Source organism: Acanthochromis polyacanthus, chromosome 17, assembly GCF_021347895.1.
Source record: "Acanthochromis polyacanthus isolate Apoly-LR-REF ecotype Palm Island chromosome 17, KAUST_Apoly_ChrSc, whole genome shotgun sequence".
NCBI lineage: Eukaryota > Metazoa > Chordata > Actinopteri > Pomacentridae > Acanthochromis > Acanthochromis polyacanthus.
Window position 1 is genome coordinate 12,814,602 of NC_067129.1, and position 12,480 is coordinate 12,827,081.

The 12,480-nt window shown below is 41.8% G+C and overlaps 1 protein-coding gene across 13 annotated transcripts in view; it reads right to left on the reverse strand.

Annotated features, from left to right (window-relative positions):
* LOC110948798 (neurexin-2-like) overlaps nucleotides 1–12,480 on the reverse strand; it is a 126,321-nt gene that overhangs the window by 21,083 nt on the left and 92,758 nt on the right. Inside the window, exon 1 of one of the 13 annotated variants that reach the window (XM_022190508.2) lies at nucleotides 8,686–10,481. The exons of the other annotated variants lie outside the window; for them this stretch is intronic. Coding sequence (XP_022046200.1) covers nucleotides 8,686–9,028 — 343 coding nt within the window. The 5' untranslated portion in view covers nucleotides 9,029–10,481. Of the gene's footprint in view, nucleotides 1–8,685; nucleotides 10,482–12,480 lie in introns of those variants that run through there. 13 annotated transcript variants of the gene reach the window in all.

Below are 12,480 nucleotides of genomic sequence, written 5' to 3' on the forward strand. Positions count from 1 at the left end.
GCTTAGTGTCTAAGAATTTACACTAACAGGAACTAACTGCAGGTCGGTACCTATATTAACATTAAACACTTAATTCAAAAGCTCAAAAACGCCTCGTTCTGACTTTGAATTTAATTGAAAGGGCGGGCTCTCTGAGTGACTCTTTCAAATAAAATGATTTCTTACAGAGGTAATCTTAATTAATGTCTAGGATTTGCAGTCAGAAGTGAAGCGGTCACATAAGTTACATCAAAGAGTCTCAATGAGTGGTTTTATTGGTTTCCCTCTTTCAGTGGATGTTATCTGCATCTGGCCTCTTAGTCAGTCTTCCCGCTTTCTCAATGGAATCACTTTATTCTTTCCAGAATTATGAATAGAGACATTGTTGCTTATTACCCTGATGTGACACGGATTTTTGGATTCATTCATCAGATCACTTACTTATTAATTTTATACATCTGTTTCTTATACATAATATGGGAAATGGATACAACATCACAAACCAATGCACAATATGCTAAAGTCTAACAGGCCTGCATTAAATATTACAAACTAGCACTATGCTGCGCTCTCAGCAGAAAACAAACATGCAGCTTCACATTGGTGGCATTTATTTAAGGCCTATAATGCTGCATGTGATTATATTGTACGACCCTTGGCGATTTTATAGCTCTGTTTGCTCTGGTGAAATCAAACAAGAAGAAGCAGGCAGGCCATGATGTGGCCAAATAACAAAACCCAATTTCCCATTAGGAAATTTCACTCATTTCACATTTGACTGTGCAATACAGCCTCAAGCAGAACTCTAAAAAGATGCAAAGGGCATTCAAACCGCATGAACTTGTGTCTAATTTCAGAAGTCTTGGTAGACTGTGTGTTAGTCAAAACATTGCATACATTCAAATATTGGTAAAAGTCAATCGACATTTAGGCACTTGTGATTTGATCATGACATGAAATTTCATATTCGACCATTAGTATCACATTTAATGTACCTCCATGATATGTTGTGGAGATATTGTCACAAAATGGTTTCCTCTGTTGTTCACTTTTTCTTAAAATAATACTGACATGCAAATATGTGCATATGCACCTGATCCTGACCACAATCAAACCCTTGCAAGTGATGGGAACAACATCGACGATAATAGTTCTGTGGGAAAGTTCACATGTAGCCACACTGAGGCTCCAGCTGTCTGAATTAGTCAAATCTGGAGAATATCTTCTAGTGCTGTTAGAATGAAACTCCCTCTTGGTGCTTCGACTACAGACAGTAGCACAGCATGAGAACTGTTGGCAGATATCTTGCTGATTCGTTTCATTCTAGGCCTCACCCAACCTTTAGCTAAACTTGAGAAATCACTCATGCCCACAATATTGTACAGTGAAATTAGAAATGTCTCCAACCAGCCGTAGGGATCGATATCTGGGCTAATCTGGCACATCTTAATGGATCAGTATTGGCAAAAGCAAATCAAAATCTAATTCTTTCTTTACTGTAATGTTTTGTCCACTTCAGCCTGCCAGTTTTGCACCGCTGCTCCTCAGCTCTACAGCGGTTTGCTTGTTTGCAGGAACACGCACAATTATTTGGATGCACTCGACTCTGAGTTCAGACGCTTACATCGGCAAAATGCACGGATTAACTAAACTGTGACACTAATCAACAAGGACTATTGTGGAAAAACACCGAGTTAGCCCCTTCTCCTTTACAGCATCCAGATGGCAGGTTATATCAGCTGTCACTAATTAATATTAATTCTTCTCATTAGCTTCATTGGCTGAAGCTTGTTAACCGCATCATACTGAACCATGAACTTCAGTATTTGGATCAACTAGCGTGTGAGAAACAAAATAAGTCAGATTAGATAGGCTGTAGCTGTTATTTCGACATGCCAGGTGAGCATTTAATCAACATTTCAACACATGTACATCTTAGAGTTTCAGACTTTGTGTTAGTCGAGGAAATATTAATCATATTATTTTGACTAAGGCCAAAAAAAGGTAAGAATTTCAGCGTACACTGGAAGAATAACAACCTAAAACTGCCTCAGTATACATACAGGTATAGAAGCACTGTTTTAAGATAGATTTTGAAAAAAAAAATGCAAGTCTATCCTTTAGAAAAATGATGTCCCTTGTCAAGCGAATAGCTCACAAACAGCTACTGAACAGTTTTGTATGCTGCTGTGACAACATAACAGATGCAGAAAATGGAAGGGTGAATAACAGCAACATGCATCCCTGTTATGTGCATCATGAAATATGGAATATTCATGCAGCTGCAGGAAAACATGGGGGCTTCTGTCAATAGACAGCAGCAACTCCTGTATTAGTCATAACACTAAAGCATTTCATTACACCTTTCTGCCTCTGCTGTTCTATCTCCTCCTGTTTCCTCTTTTCTGTGGGAGACCTGCATTAAATAAAGCAGGTTGCAAATCAGGCTTGTCAAGATTATTACTATCAACATCACAGTTGGTTCCCTTGGAGCAGATCTCCGCTCCCTGTCTGTCAGCTATCTCACGGGAGCTCTCGGCTCCCCTCTCATCGCTGCACGATGCGTCTGTGCTCGAAAAATAAGGCTCCCTTTGGAGATTCTTCGCTGCAAAGTGTGCACTGTATATCACATCATTATTAGCTGGGAGGCTTAATAATTAATTATTGTCTAAACAGGTACTGCAATACTCCCGATGCCACCCGTATATGCATATTGTATAGGTAGAGTGGCATTCACTGTATACATTAAGATGCACATTGAAGCCATTTTGTGGGTTTAATATTTCACATTAGATCCCATTTGCTTTATAAAAGCATTGTAATGGTGTCAGTGAAGCTCTCAAACTCCTCTAAAGCCACCATGAGTGGTTGTCATGTCTTAATGGATCTTTACACAACAGATCTAACAGTATGGATTGCTTGTTTGTGACAAGATGCACGCATCCCACTCAAACATCCTGTCCTTTTCATTTGTGCTCCTAGCCAGCTGAATATGCAAGAGACAAGGCGACGCACTCGTAGGACTTGCAAAATACACTGAGATGCTGACAATAATTTGCATCACATGTAATAGTTTGGATGTGAAAAGCCTGCTGTCGTAGAGAATTCCAGTGGCCTGAGTGAGGGAGTATTAGCTCTCATCTTGACTTTTAGGAGGCTAAAAATAATCATGAATCATAGCAAATGACAACTAGTATCAGCCGTAACATTATAAACACAAAGTAGTGGAATAAACTGTAAATTACTCACACTCTCGTAGTCATTTAAACACTTTCTGGTAATTATGGTCAGGGTTTTTCAAATTAAGTGCACCTCGGATTGAATATGGATGAGGATGTTTCTTTTTACAGACAAACATTTTTGAATGGCCAGCCAGCATCCGGCAGGACAAAAGTGTTCAAGTGCAGTACTGTGTGTAGTTTGCTGTGAGGCGTCAGCCAAAGACAGTTTGTGAAGGGCAACAGGGGCACTTCACTGGCAAAACAAAGCTGGTCGATTAAGAATGTAAACTTGCATTAATCCCTCAAGTGTGAGGAGTCTTTGCAGAAATGGAGAGTTATGGAGAAATATTAAATTCAAGTTTGCCGTCTGACTTATGCATCTGAGCCACACGTCTTGCATGGTCTATTAAATACAGCTCAGTGAAATGATGAAAATGAATAGTGCAGCCTAAAGCCTGACAGAGAGGACATATGGCTCTTAAGTTAAAAATATGGCGCTCAAGTTAGAAAGTGGCATCATATACTTAGTGCGGTGCACACACACTTTAGACATCAAATCAATCAAATCAATTAAATTTGATCAACCAAGAGCCAGACTGAAAAATCATATGAATCTTAAATAACCAGACACACGCAGGCTTCAGCTGTATTATGGCTGAACTGCAGTTTCTGCTCCTATCAGAGAGATGTATCCACACTGTCAGTTCTCAAATTGAATGTCTACAGCTCCGAGCACCTCAGACAACCTCTTCTCCCGTGTTTTTGTTCATTTTTTGTCTGACTCAAATTTTTTGGTGATTTGGTGTTGCTGTGAAACAGTTTTGACTCAAGTGCAATCCTGAAATACAGCGTTAACACTTTCCCCTATTGCAAAAATCACAAAGACATTTTTCATCAAAACGCCAGAACAGCTTTTATGGCAGAATAGATTGTCCATGGTTTTCTTCAGCTATATACCTGTGGCCTTCATTTTAACAATTTTCAAGATTTATTTAGATTAAAAAAAAAGGTTTTTAGTCTTTTATAACATTATTACTGGAGTCTATATCAACTTTATGTTGAATGAAACCATATTTTGTGTCTTCAACATTATAATATGTGATTGAATGATCTAGAACCAGCTGTATATTGAAGATTTATTGCATTTAAATCAATAATCTTTTAGCTTTTCATGAAATCAAATCCCATCTTTTATCCTGCTTATGGTTTGCATTTTCCTTTATATGTATTTCCATTCTTTGATTAGCTCGATATAGTTTTTATTGGATACTATTTGTCAAAGAATTCACTGGGTGATGAATTTTATCTCACTGGTATCAACCTAATAGTTGCCGTTCAGACCACATCAGAGCTATATTAAAGGGAGACTTCATCACTTCTGCTCATCAAAATGTGTTTTCAGGTCTTGGGGAGTCGTGTAAAGACTTTAGTGGCTCCAGAGGGAGCTGCATAAAATCTGATAAATGTCTGTTGGAGCTGAAGACTACAAGTTCGAAAATGAATAAAAATGCGGGGGTGTAAAGTAAGAATGAAGTCAGCTTACCACACTTCTGCAGCCTCATCTTTGCTTAAAACTAGCATCTTAAAGCTGCCAGTGAAGCAATCATAACCAGTTGTTAGAGTTAACTAGTGGTGATGAGCATGAAAGTGGTTGTTGATGGCTCTTTTTATATTTTCCATTAACCTTGTTGATTTTCAGACGTCTTCAGAATAATTATTTTCCCATCCCAACAGCTCCTCTGTGCTATTATCATTCATACTCTTCTGGAAAAGAAATCTGCAACATGCAATTGCACCGAGAGCCGGCACAAAGTCATATGCGGCATAAATGCAACATATGTATGCCAAGGTTATTTTGCTAAGAATGCAATCTTTGCACTTCGTTTGTCTCGACTTCTCTCTTCAGTTCACGTTTTTCGTTCTCCCCCGTTTGTTCTGCTTTGCTGCAGATCTGGAGCAGAGCTGTGGTTACCTTGGCCTCTCTTTTCTGCTCTTACGTGCCATCCTTTTGTCTCATCCATTCGTTTCTGACTCGGTCTCAGCAAAGCCTTAAAATGGCAAGTGCAATCAAAATATTTCCACTCCGTCATGGAACAGCGATGGCAGTGATCATCACATAAGCAGTTATAAAATTCACTCGCAGAATCTGAGCGCGCTGTGGGAGAGAATCCTCTTCTGTTTAGGTTTGTTTTTATGGGTTGTGTGTGTGTGTGTGTGTGTGTGTGTGTGTGTATGTGAATGCAGGCCTGCCTCTGTATTATTCTTGAGGGTAATGTAATATGTGACCTGGAGGAAATTGAGCCCTCTCCAGCAGACCTCCTGATGCCCCCTTTCCCCTTGTTTTCCTCTAGTGGCAAAAAAGCAGCAAAACACTGCACTACATCCGACTGCAGTGAGTCTCCAGACAGGCATTTTTCACACTAATGTATTGATCTAAGGATAACCTGCTCGCTCTAATATTCAATCTTTGAATTTAGAATTGTGCACAAAAGATATCACCGTGGAAAAAAAGCTCCCCTAAATCACTTCCACCACTTGAGACGTCTCTCTGGAAGCATTAGCTGCTCTTTGCCTTGCCACAGCCAGACAGTTCTTACACTAACATGGGGGCCCTGGAGAATGAAGTGCAGCAGATTTTTAGAGTGTGTTGAACATGCGGGTGTGTTGGAAGCACAACGAGGGGTCAGCCACAGTGCAATCTTTTTTGCATTCCAGTTGAGCGCGTACAAGGTCTTTGCCACTGAGGGTCATAGTGTTGGCGAGCTCTCTGGCAGTGTAGTGGTCAGGTGGTGGGTTCAAGAAAACACAGCATAAAACCTGCTCTGAAAGGAGCACGGCCAAAGCTAGCTGAGGGTGGTTTGACAAAATTTCAGAGTGACTGTGGCACCGCAGGGTCGAAATAGAAAGACAGCAAGAATGATAGCTACATAATATGCTTCAAGTTGGGATTTGGCTTCCTTCTGGTACAAGAAATGATTCACTTCAACCTTCTCAACATCCTCAATCGTGCCTTTTTGAAAAGCTAATGTACTCATGGAGAGTATTTTGTTTAGTACATGGGAACATCTTATTTATAAGATCCAAGATACACTGTGACACGAGGCCTGATATGTGGTTTAGAGATTCATCTGAGGTTTGATTGAATGTGATAAAAATGAAAATTTAAAGTGTACCTATGCAGAGTTTTGAAGAATTTATCTTGATGTAAACTAATTTTGGGGTACAATGAATGCAGCCTGGGAGATTTTTCATCAGATGTCTGTGATGAATGCAGACACAACAAAAATAATAAAAACAAACAAATGTCCCTTGCTGAATTCCTATGCAGCAGCTGAGCCAGGAACAGTGTCCTATACATGTAGAGAACAGTATTTATGACCTTGTAGAAGGCTTAAAGCGGACATTTTACAGTGCAGTTTCATGTAAGAAACCGAGGACTAGAGTAACTATTACTATCATAATGGATTAATCTATTGGTTATTTTTATCATTTAGTTTACTTATTGTTTACTTAATAGGAAGATTGTCAAAAAATGTGTGGCAAAAAAAATGGCAACACAATTTTCCAGATTATAAAGCCCAAATCTCTTGTTTTTTCTAACAAACAATCCAAAGCACAAAGAGATCAGCAAGAACATCAGCAGAAATTACAAAGTGTTTGTCGTTTTTGTGAATTATAATTTAACAACCAGATTATTCCGCTGTACATTAATTTTCCGTCAGCCAACTAGCTGACTAACTGGCTAATCGTTATGTTTCAGCAAAAACCTATTTTTTTCACATCTTGATGCCTATTTTTTGGTACTAACTCAATGCGTGATCCCTCTATTTTGCTTGGTATTTCTACATCACCTAGATGACTCTATATAGATATACTTGGATCCTTTTTTGCTCATTGTTCGAACATATCTGTACGTAGGAGCATGCCACAAACTGTAACCAGAATAATGCAACAATACAAACAATAACCTGTGTTTTCAATGAGGAACGAGAGGCATTGCAGTAAGGTAGGTGGCCTATAAATAGCAAAGAGCCCAGGGGCATCCAGAAGTCTTTGGCTAGCCTTGACACACACACACACACACACACACACAAACACACACACACATCTGTGATGTTAAAGCAAGTGTCCAAAAAATTTATGCTTCGGGTCGCACAATTTTGGCATTTGCGCCTGTTAATAAATGCAAGGTTGGCTTTGCTTTTTAAATGTTTTTTTTTAATGTGTGTGTGTGTGTGTGTGTGTGTGTGTGTGTGTGTGTGTGTGTGTGTGTGTGTTTGTTTTCATGACTTACTAGAGTGGCCACTGTGCCAATAAATGTAAACCAAAATCTGCATTATGCATTCAACGTAGTGCATTACGGTATTGGGGACATGACTTGTAAATCATAAGTGCTGTCTGCATCATTTACGTTGCAGTAAATTGACTTTCTTGCTCTGAAGCACATACTTCATAACAACCCACAGTATAAAATCTACAATAGAGGTAATTGAAAATTTATCAGTGAGTTCTTTGAAGTGTTTTTTTCTTTATAGGCTTGTTTGATCACAGGCTGTGCCGTGCCTGTAAAAGCCTGGTCCAGAATGATATGGCTATAATAGCGCAGATGTAATTCATCACATTTTTAGCCCTTTTGCAACTGACAAAACTGCTGCTGTGAAAAAGACACTACAAATCCATCGGGTCTCTTTTTATAGGACATAAAAGTGAGTCTTAGGACGGAAATTTCAAAGTGAGATATAAAAGGGAGCAATGACTCTGGTGTCAGCGCTTTGAAGGAGCCGGTTTAAGTGGCGTAGCCAAGCTGATGTAGATTGTTGAGGATAGGTCAACACCATATTCCTCCAGTGAACGCAAATTATATGCTATCTAATGAAATGTAGAGACGAATGCCAAGATGAATCTTATATGAAGTTGGAAAAGGCATTGCTGTAAATCCCGATGTTAGTCTTCTATTTTAAATTTTGCTCACTCTAACTGCATATATGTATGTGCATATGCATGTTGTGATGAGAAATAATTGCAGAATACTGTTGCAGTCACCTCTGCCACAAAACAAGCCGAGTGTATTACAACACTCAAACAAACAAGAACCTCACAGAGAAAGATAAAGAGATTTGCAGTGATGATTCATCACGCCGTTGACGTGCATTTGTAATATAACAAACACCACTCCACTGATGCTGGAGAATCTTGAGCAGCAACGTGAGGAAAGGGCAACCACTACTGATACTGATAGGCAGATAAAGGGGTGTAATGATGCACAGGGGCTGCAGCACATCCTTAGCTGCTGAAGGATCAAAGCAACAAAAAGGAATGAAGGTCTACAATGCCAACTCTAGCGATACTAAGATGTCAGCCGGCAACAGCATGCTACCTGATACCCAATTCTTATTATTCCTGACCCTTGACGCTATCAGAGAAAAGTGATGCCTCAGTGATGCAGCAAACAGCAAGTTGAGAATGTTGGAGGAAAATGTCTTACCATGGCCCCCTCTGGTAAGAAAAGGCATCCTGTTGATAGCAATAGGAACAGTACCATGCTTATTATGGAAGTGGTGGACATGGTGCGTGGTACTGAGACTTGAAGACACACGTGCTGTTCCAGTCTGGATGGGGAGTACAGTAAGTAAGGCCAACCAAAAGGCTAGTCTCGAGCAGTAACTTAGGCCCATGCCTAGGCTAAACTGTGACCAGCTGCTCCGCTGTCCAAGCACAGAGGTGGCTGCAAAAAGTCTACCCATGTATATTAGATCCACATGGGCCCAGGACAGACAACTTGGCCAAGCTTTGGCCTCTGACAGTTCAACTCGAAGACAACAGGGCATCTCACTGACAACCTGGGCGTGTTTCTTTCATAATCCCTCAGTTTGGTTTAGGGAGTTTCACTAGATGATGGAAAAATATCCTTTGAAAATTGTGAGGGGAAAAAATTGATTTCAAAAAAGCCGTCAAAATCCACTTGTTCTTGTGAAAGAAAAACAAAACCGAAGAGCAACCAAATTATGCACTCTTGGTTAACATGCTGCCATAGCAAGATGTCTACTGCACAGAAAAGCCAGTTTTAAAACCTCATTGAAAACCATCCCGAGGCACATTCTTCCAAAAGTGAGCCAGGCGGATCCAAAATGCAGAGGAGATACACATCCAAATAAAGAATGGAGACGAATCCGGGCTGTAATTTCAAGCAGGCGCGTTGCTCAACCATGATATTTAGGCATGGAAAGTGGCAGGACAGAGATTCGTGTGATAAGAATTCTGATAAGAGTCTCCATCGCCCACAGGTAGAGCTTGAGGGCAGCTGAGCCTGCCCACTAAGAAGAGTGCCCCTCCACCGCAGTAGAAGACATAACACGCTTCCGTGGGAAACTGGATCATTTCATTAAGCAAAAAAATCAAAGGAAGTTGAAAAAAAAATGTGTGCAAGTAAAGATGCAGCGATGAAGAGTGATGCAGGAACCAGTGCTTTTGTTCCCTTTTAGCCAGGGAATGGGAAGAGAACAGAGATAGGGAGGGAGGAGGAGGAGGGGGAGAAAGAGAGAGAAAGAGAGAGAGAGAGAGAGGGGGGAGAGAGAGGGAGCAGTATCTGCAGCAGCGCGGTAAAGGAGAAAATCCAGAAAATAAATAAATAATTTCTCAGCGGCTCTCCATTCAGTCTCTCACAGGCGCAGCAAATCCAAACCTCTGGTGTGGCAGAGATCTAGCAGAATGCAGCCGTAGCAACCGAGTGTTTCTATTTCAAATGAAATTGCATGATCCTTCCCTCACGCTCCACCTGCTCAGTCTCATGCAGTAACGACTAGTGCTGCATTCCCCCTCTCTGCTGCTCCTTTTTCCTTTATCCTCTCCCGTTACCTTGTCCAGATCTGCCGTACCGCCTCTGACGGAGGACGGTTAAGGTGACAGCTGCATGCGTCTGTCTCGGGAGGAGGGCAGGTGATCCTCCTCAGATCTGATGCCTCTGGATGACTGAGACTGAGATGTAGCCTTGGACTGCTGCAGCAAAAATTATGCTAATTAAAAAGCACCGGCGTATCGTAATGAATCCGGGATGAGCAGAATTCCAGGAGAGCCCTGGATCCCAGCAAAAATAACCTTGGAGCTCGGAGTTGTGCTCTCACGAATGCGAGATAAAGGAGCTCTTCTGAAGGCATACTGTAGTCAGAGGCTCTGATCCAGTGAGGCACAGCATGTGCCTCTATGTGTGTTTGTGTGCGTGTGTGCGTCTGAGAAAGAGAGTCTGTGAGCAAATGAGTGAGGAGGAGGAGGAGGAAGGGGGAGAAAGGGTGGGTGAGCGATAGCAGGAGGGAGGGAGACACAGGAAGAGACAGCGAAAGAGAAAACAGGCAGCCACAGCGCAAACACACAGGGAAATAGTGAGGCAAGTAAATGGGTTGTGTGAATAAATACATGCTACAGATTCACAGCGCACTGGCTTGCAGGTCCTGGCAGTAACACGTAGGAATCATACTGCAGAGGAGGAGCCTGATTTAGGTGAGTTGTCAGAGCTGTTACAGAGTGAACACAAGGGTATTGGTATGGACGTGCTTCTAACATACAGACTTGAGAGCTACAATAGGCATGGATGATAGAAACACAAATACCTGTCAAAATGATAGAATACAGCCCTCTGCTTTAGAGGCTGAGGAAGGTATAGCTCTGGTATGTAATCTGTTTTGTCGAAATCAGGGGCTTGCATCAAAATTTAATCTCAAACCCCTCTTTTCCCAGCACTGCACTGCCATACCTTTGCTGTTTTTACACTCCAAATCAATTTGCTCTAATCCCTCCGCCTGATGTGTTCACCTCATATCTGTATACAAGTCACCCCTCTGTTAGAGAGCTCAGCAGCTCTCTGCTCTCATGCTGCTTAACCATGCAGAACTTATTCCGAGCTACGACTGATCTGAGTTCAGAGGTATTCTGGCAGTTTCTGAGCCGCTCAGGTTTGGGGTGGGGAAATGTGATGGCAAGATGAATTGGAATATATTGACACTTGAGGGGATGAACACATTATCAGAAAGGGAGAGAGACAAAGTAGGGAGGGATGGGAGGCGGTGGGGATGGAGCCAAAATGGGGAGAAACAGAGAGGAAGCGATTGCAGGAAGGGGGGGAGAGACAGAGAGAGAGAGAGAGAGAAGCAAAGGGAGACTGCAGCTATATCAGCTAAATCGCGGTCGATAGAGATATCAGCTGGGATTGCCTAGTCGGTTGAAAGGACACGCATGGAAACAGGAGGACAGAGGCAAGCCATGCAGCACCACCTCTCATAGTGACAAGAAGTCGACGCAGGCCATTACTCAAGCAGGGGAGGGTGGGGGGGAGGTTAGGCGTGAGGGGGAGCGAGGCTGATTGAACAAAAAGAACAGAGGAGGGATGAGTGCATAACACTCTGGAATGGCAAGTGCCGTAACAGCATCGGCTGGTATTATGAACATAAATAAATTGAAAGAAGCTGTGGATACCATTTTTTCCCCCCACATCTGTCCAATCTGACTCACAGGGAGCTTTAAATCCTTCATGTGCGTTCTCTTCTCTATGTTTCTCAGTAAATCTCAATGCTAGGAAGTGCACGCCAGCTTAATCCAACAGACAATAGCGGTGATGTTGGAGGGTCTGCCTGGCTATAACTTGTAGACACATTTACAGTAATTACCATTTGATGTGGAAGCAGACTGTCAAGCACGGAGAATAATCCTCGGAAGATGCCAGTGGAAAAAGTCAGTTTTATTTCTACTGTCAAAGCTTCGGCCATTTTCTGTTTCACACGGCTAACATAAGGCCAGTCCTGACTCGCAATCTCAGCTCGAAAATTTCTCCAGCTCGCACGCAGTCCAAATAAAACCAGTGCTCCATTTCCAGTAACCGTGAGGTCTGCGCGAGAGAAGTTGAAGTGGGATGATTTATAGCCGGTGACTTGGACTCGTCAGGCTCTCCGTATGAGCATCTTTCTAGGCAGTGATGATATCTTGGTGAGAACTGTCGACAATGAAAGGCGTGCGTTAATCAGTTTACGTGCTCCAGGGTTGCTCAACACGATGAAAGCCATGCTATCTGGACAACAAGGAGGAGACGGCTGCTTGACTGTAACCTTGTGTTGTCCTTGGGTATTTAATAAGTTGGACATGCCACGCAGCTGTGCCCGTTAACACACAGCCACATACACGTCATAGTATATCCTTTAAATACCTGTTTGGGTTTATAAGTGAATTCTGATGGACTTTTCTTGGATTTTAAACATATGTTCTATATCTGCAATTTGAGGCCAATAAGTCTGTC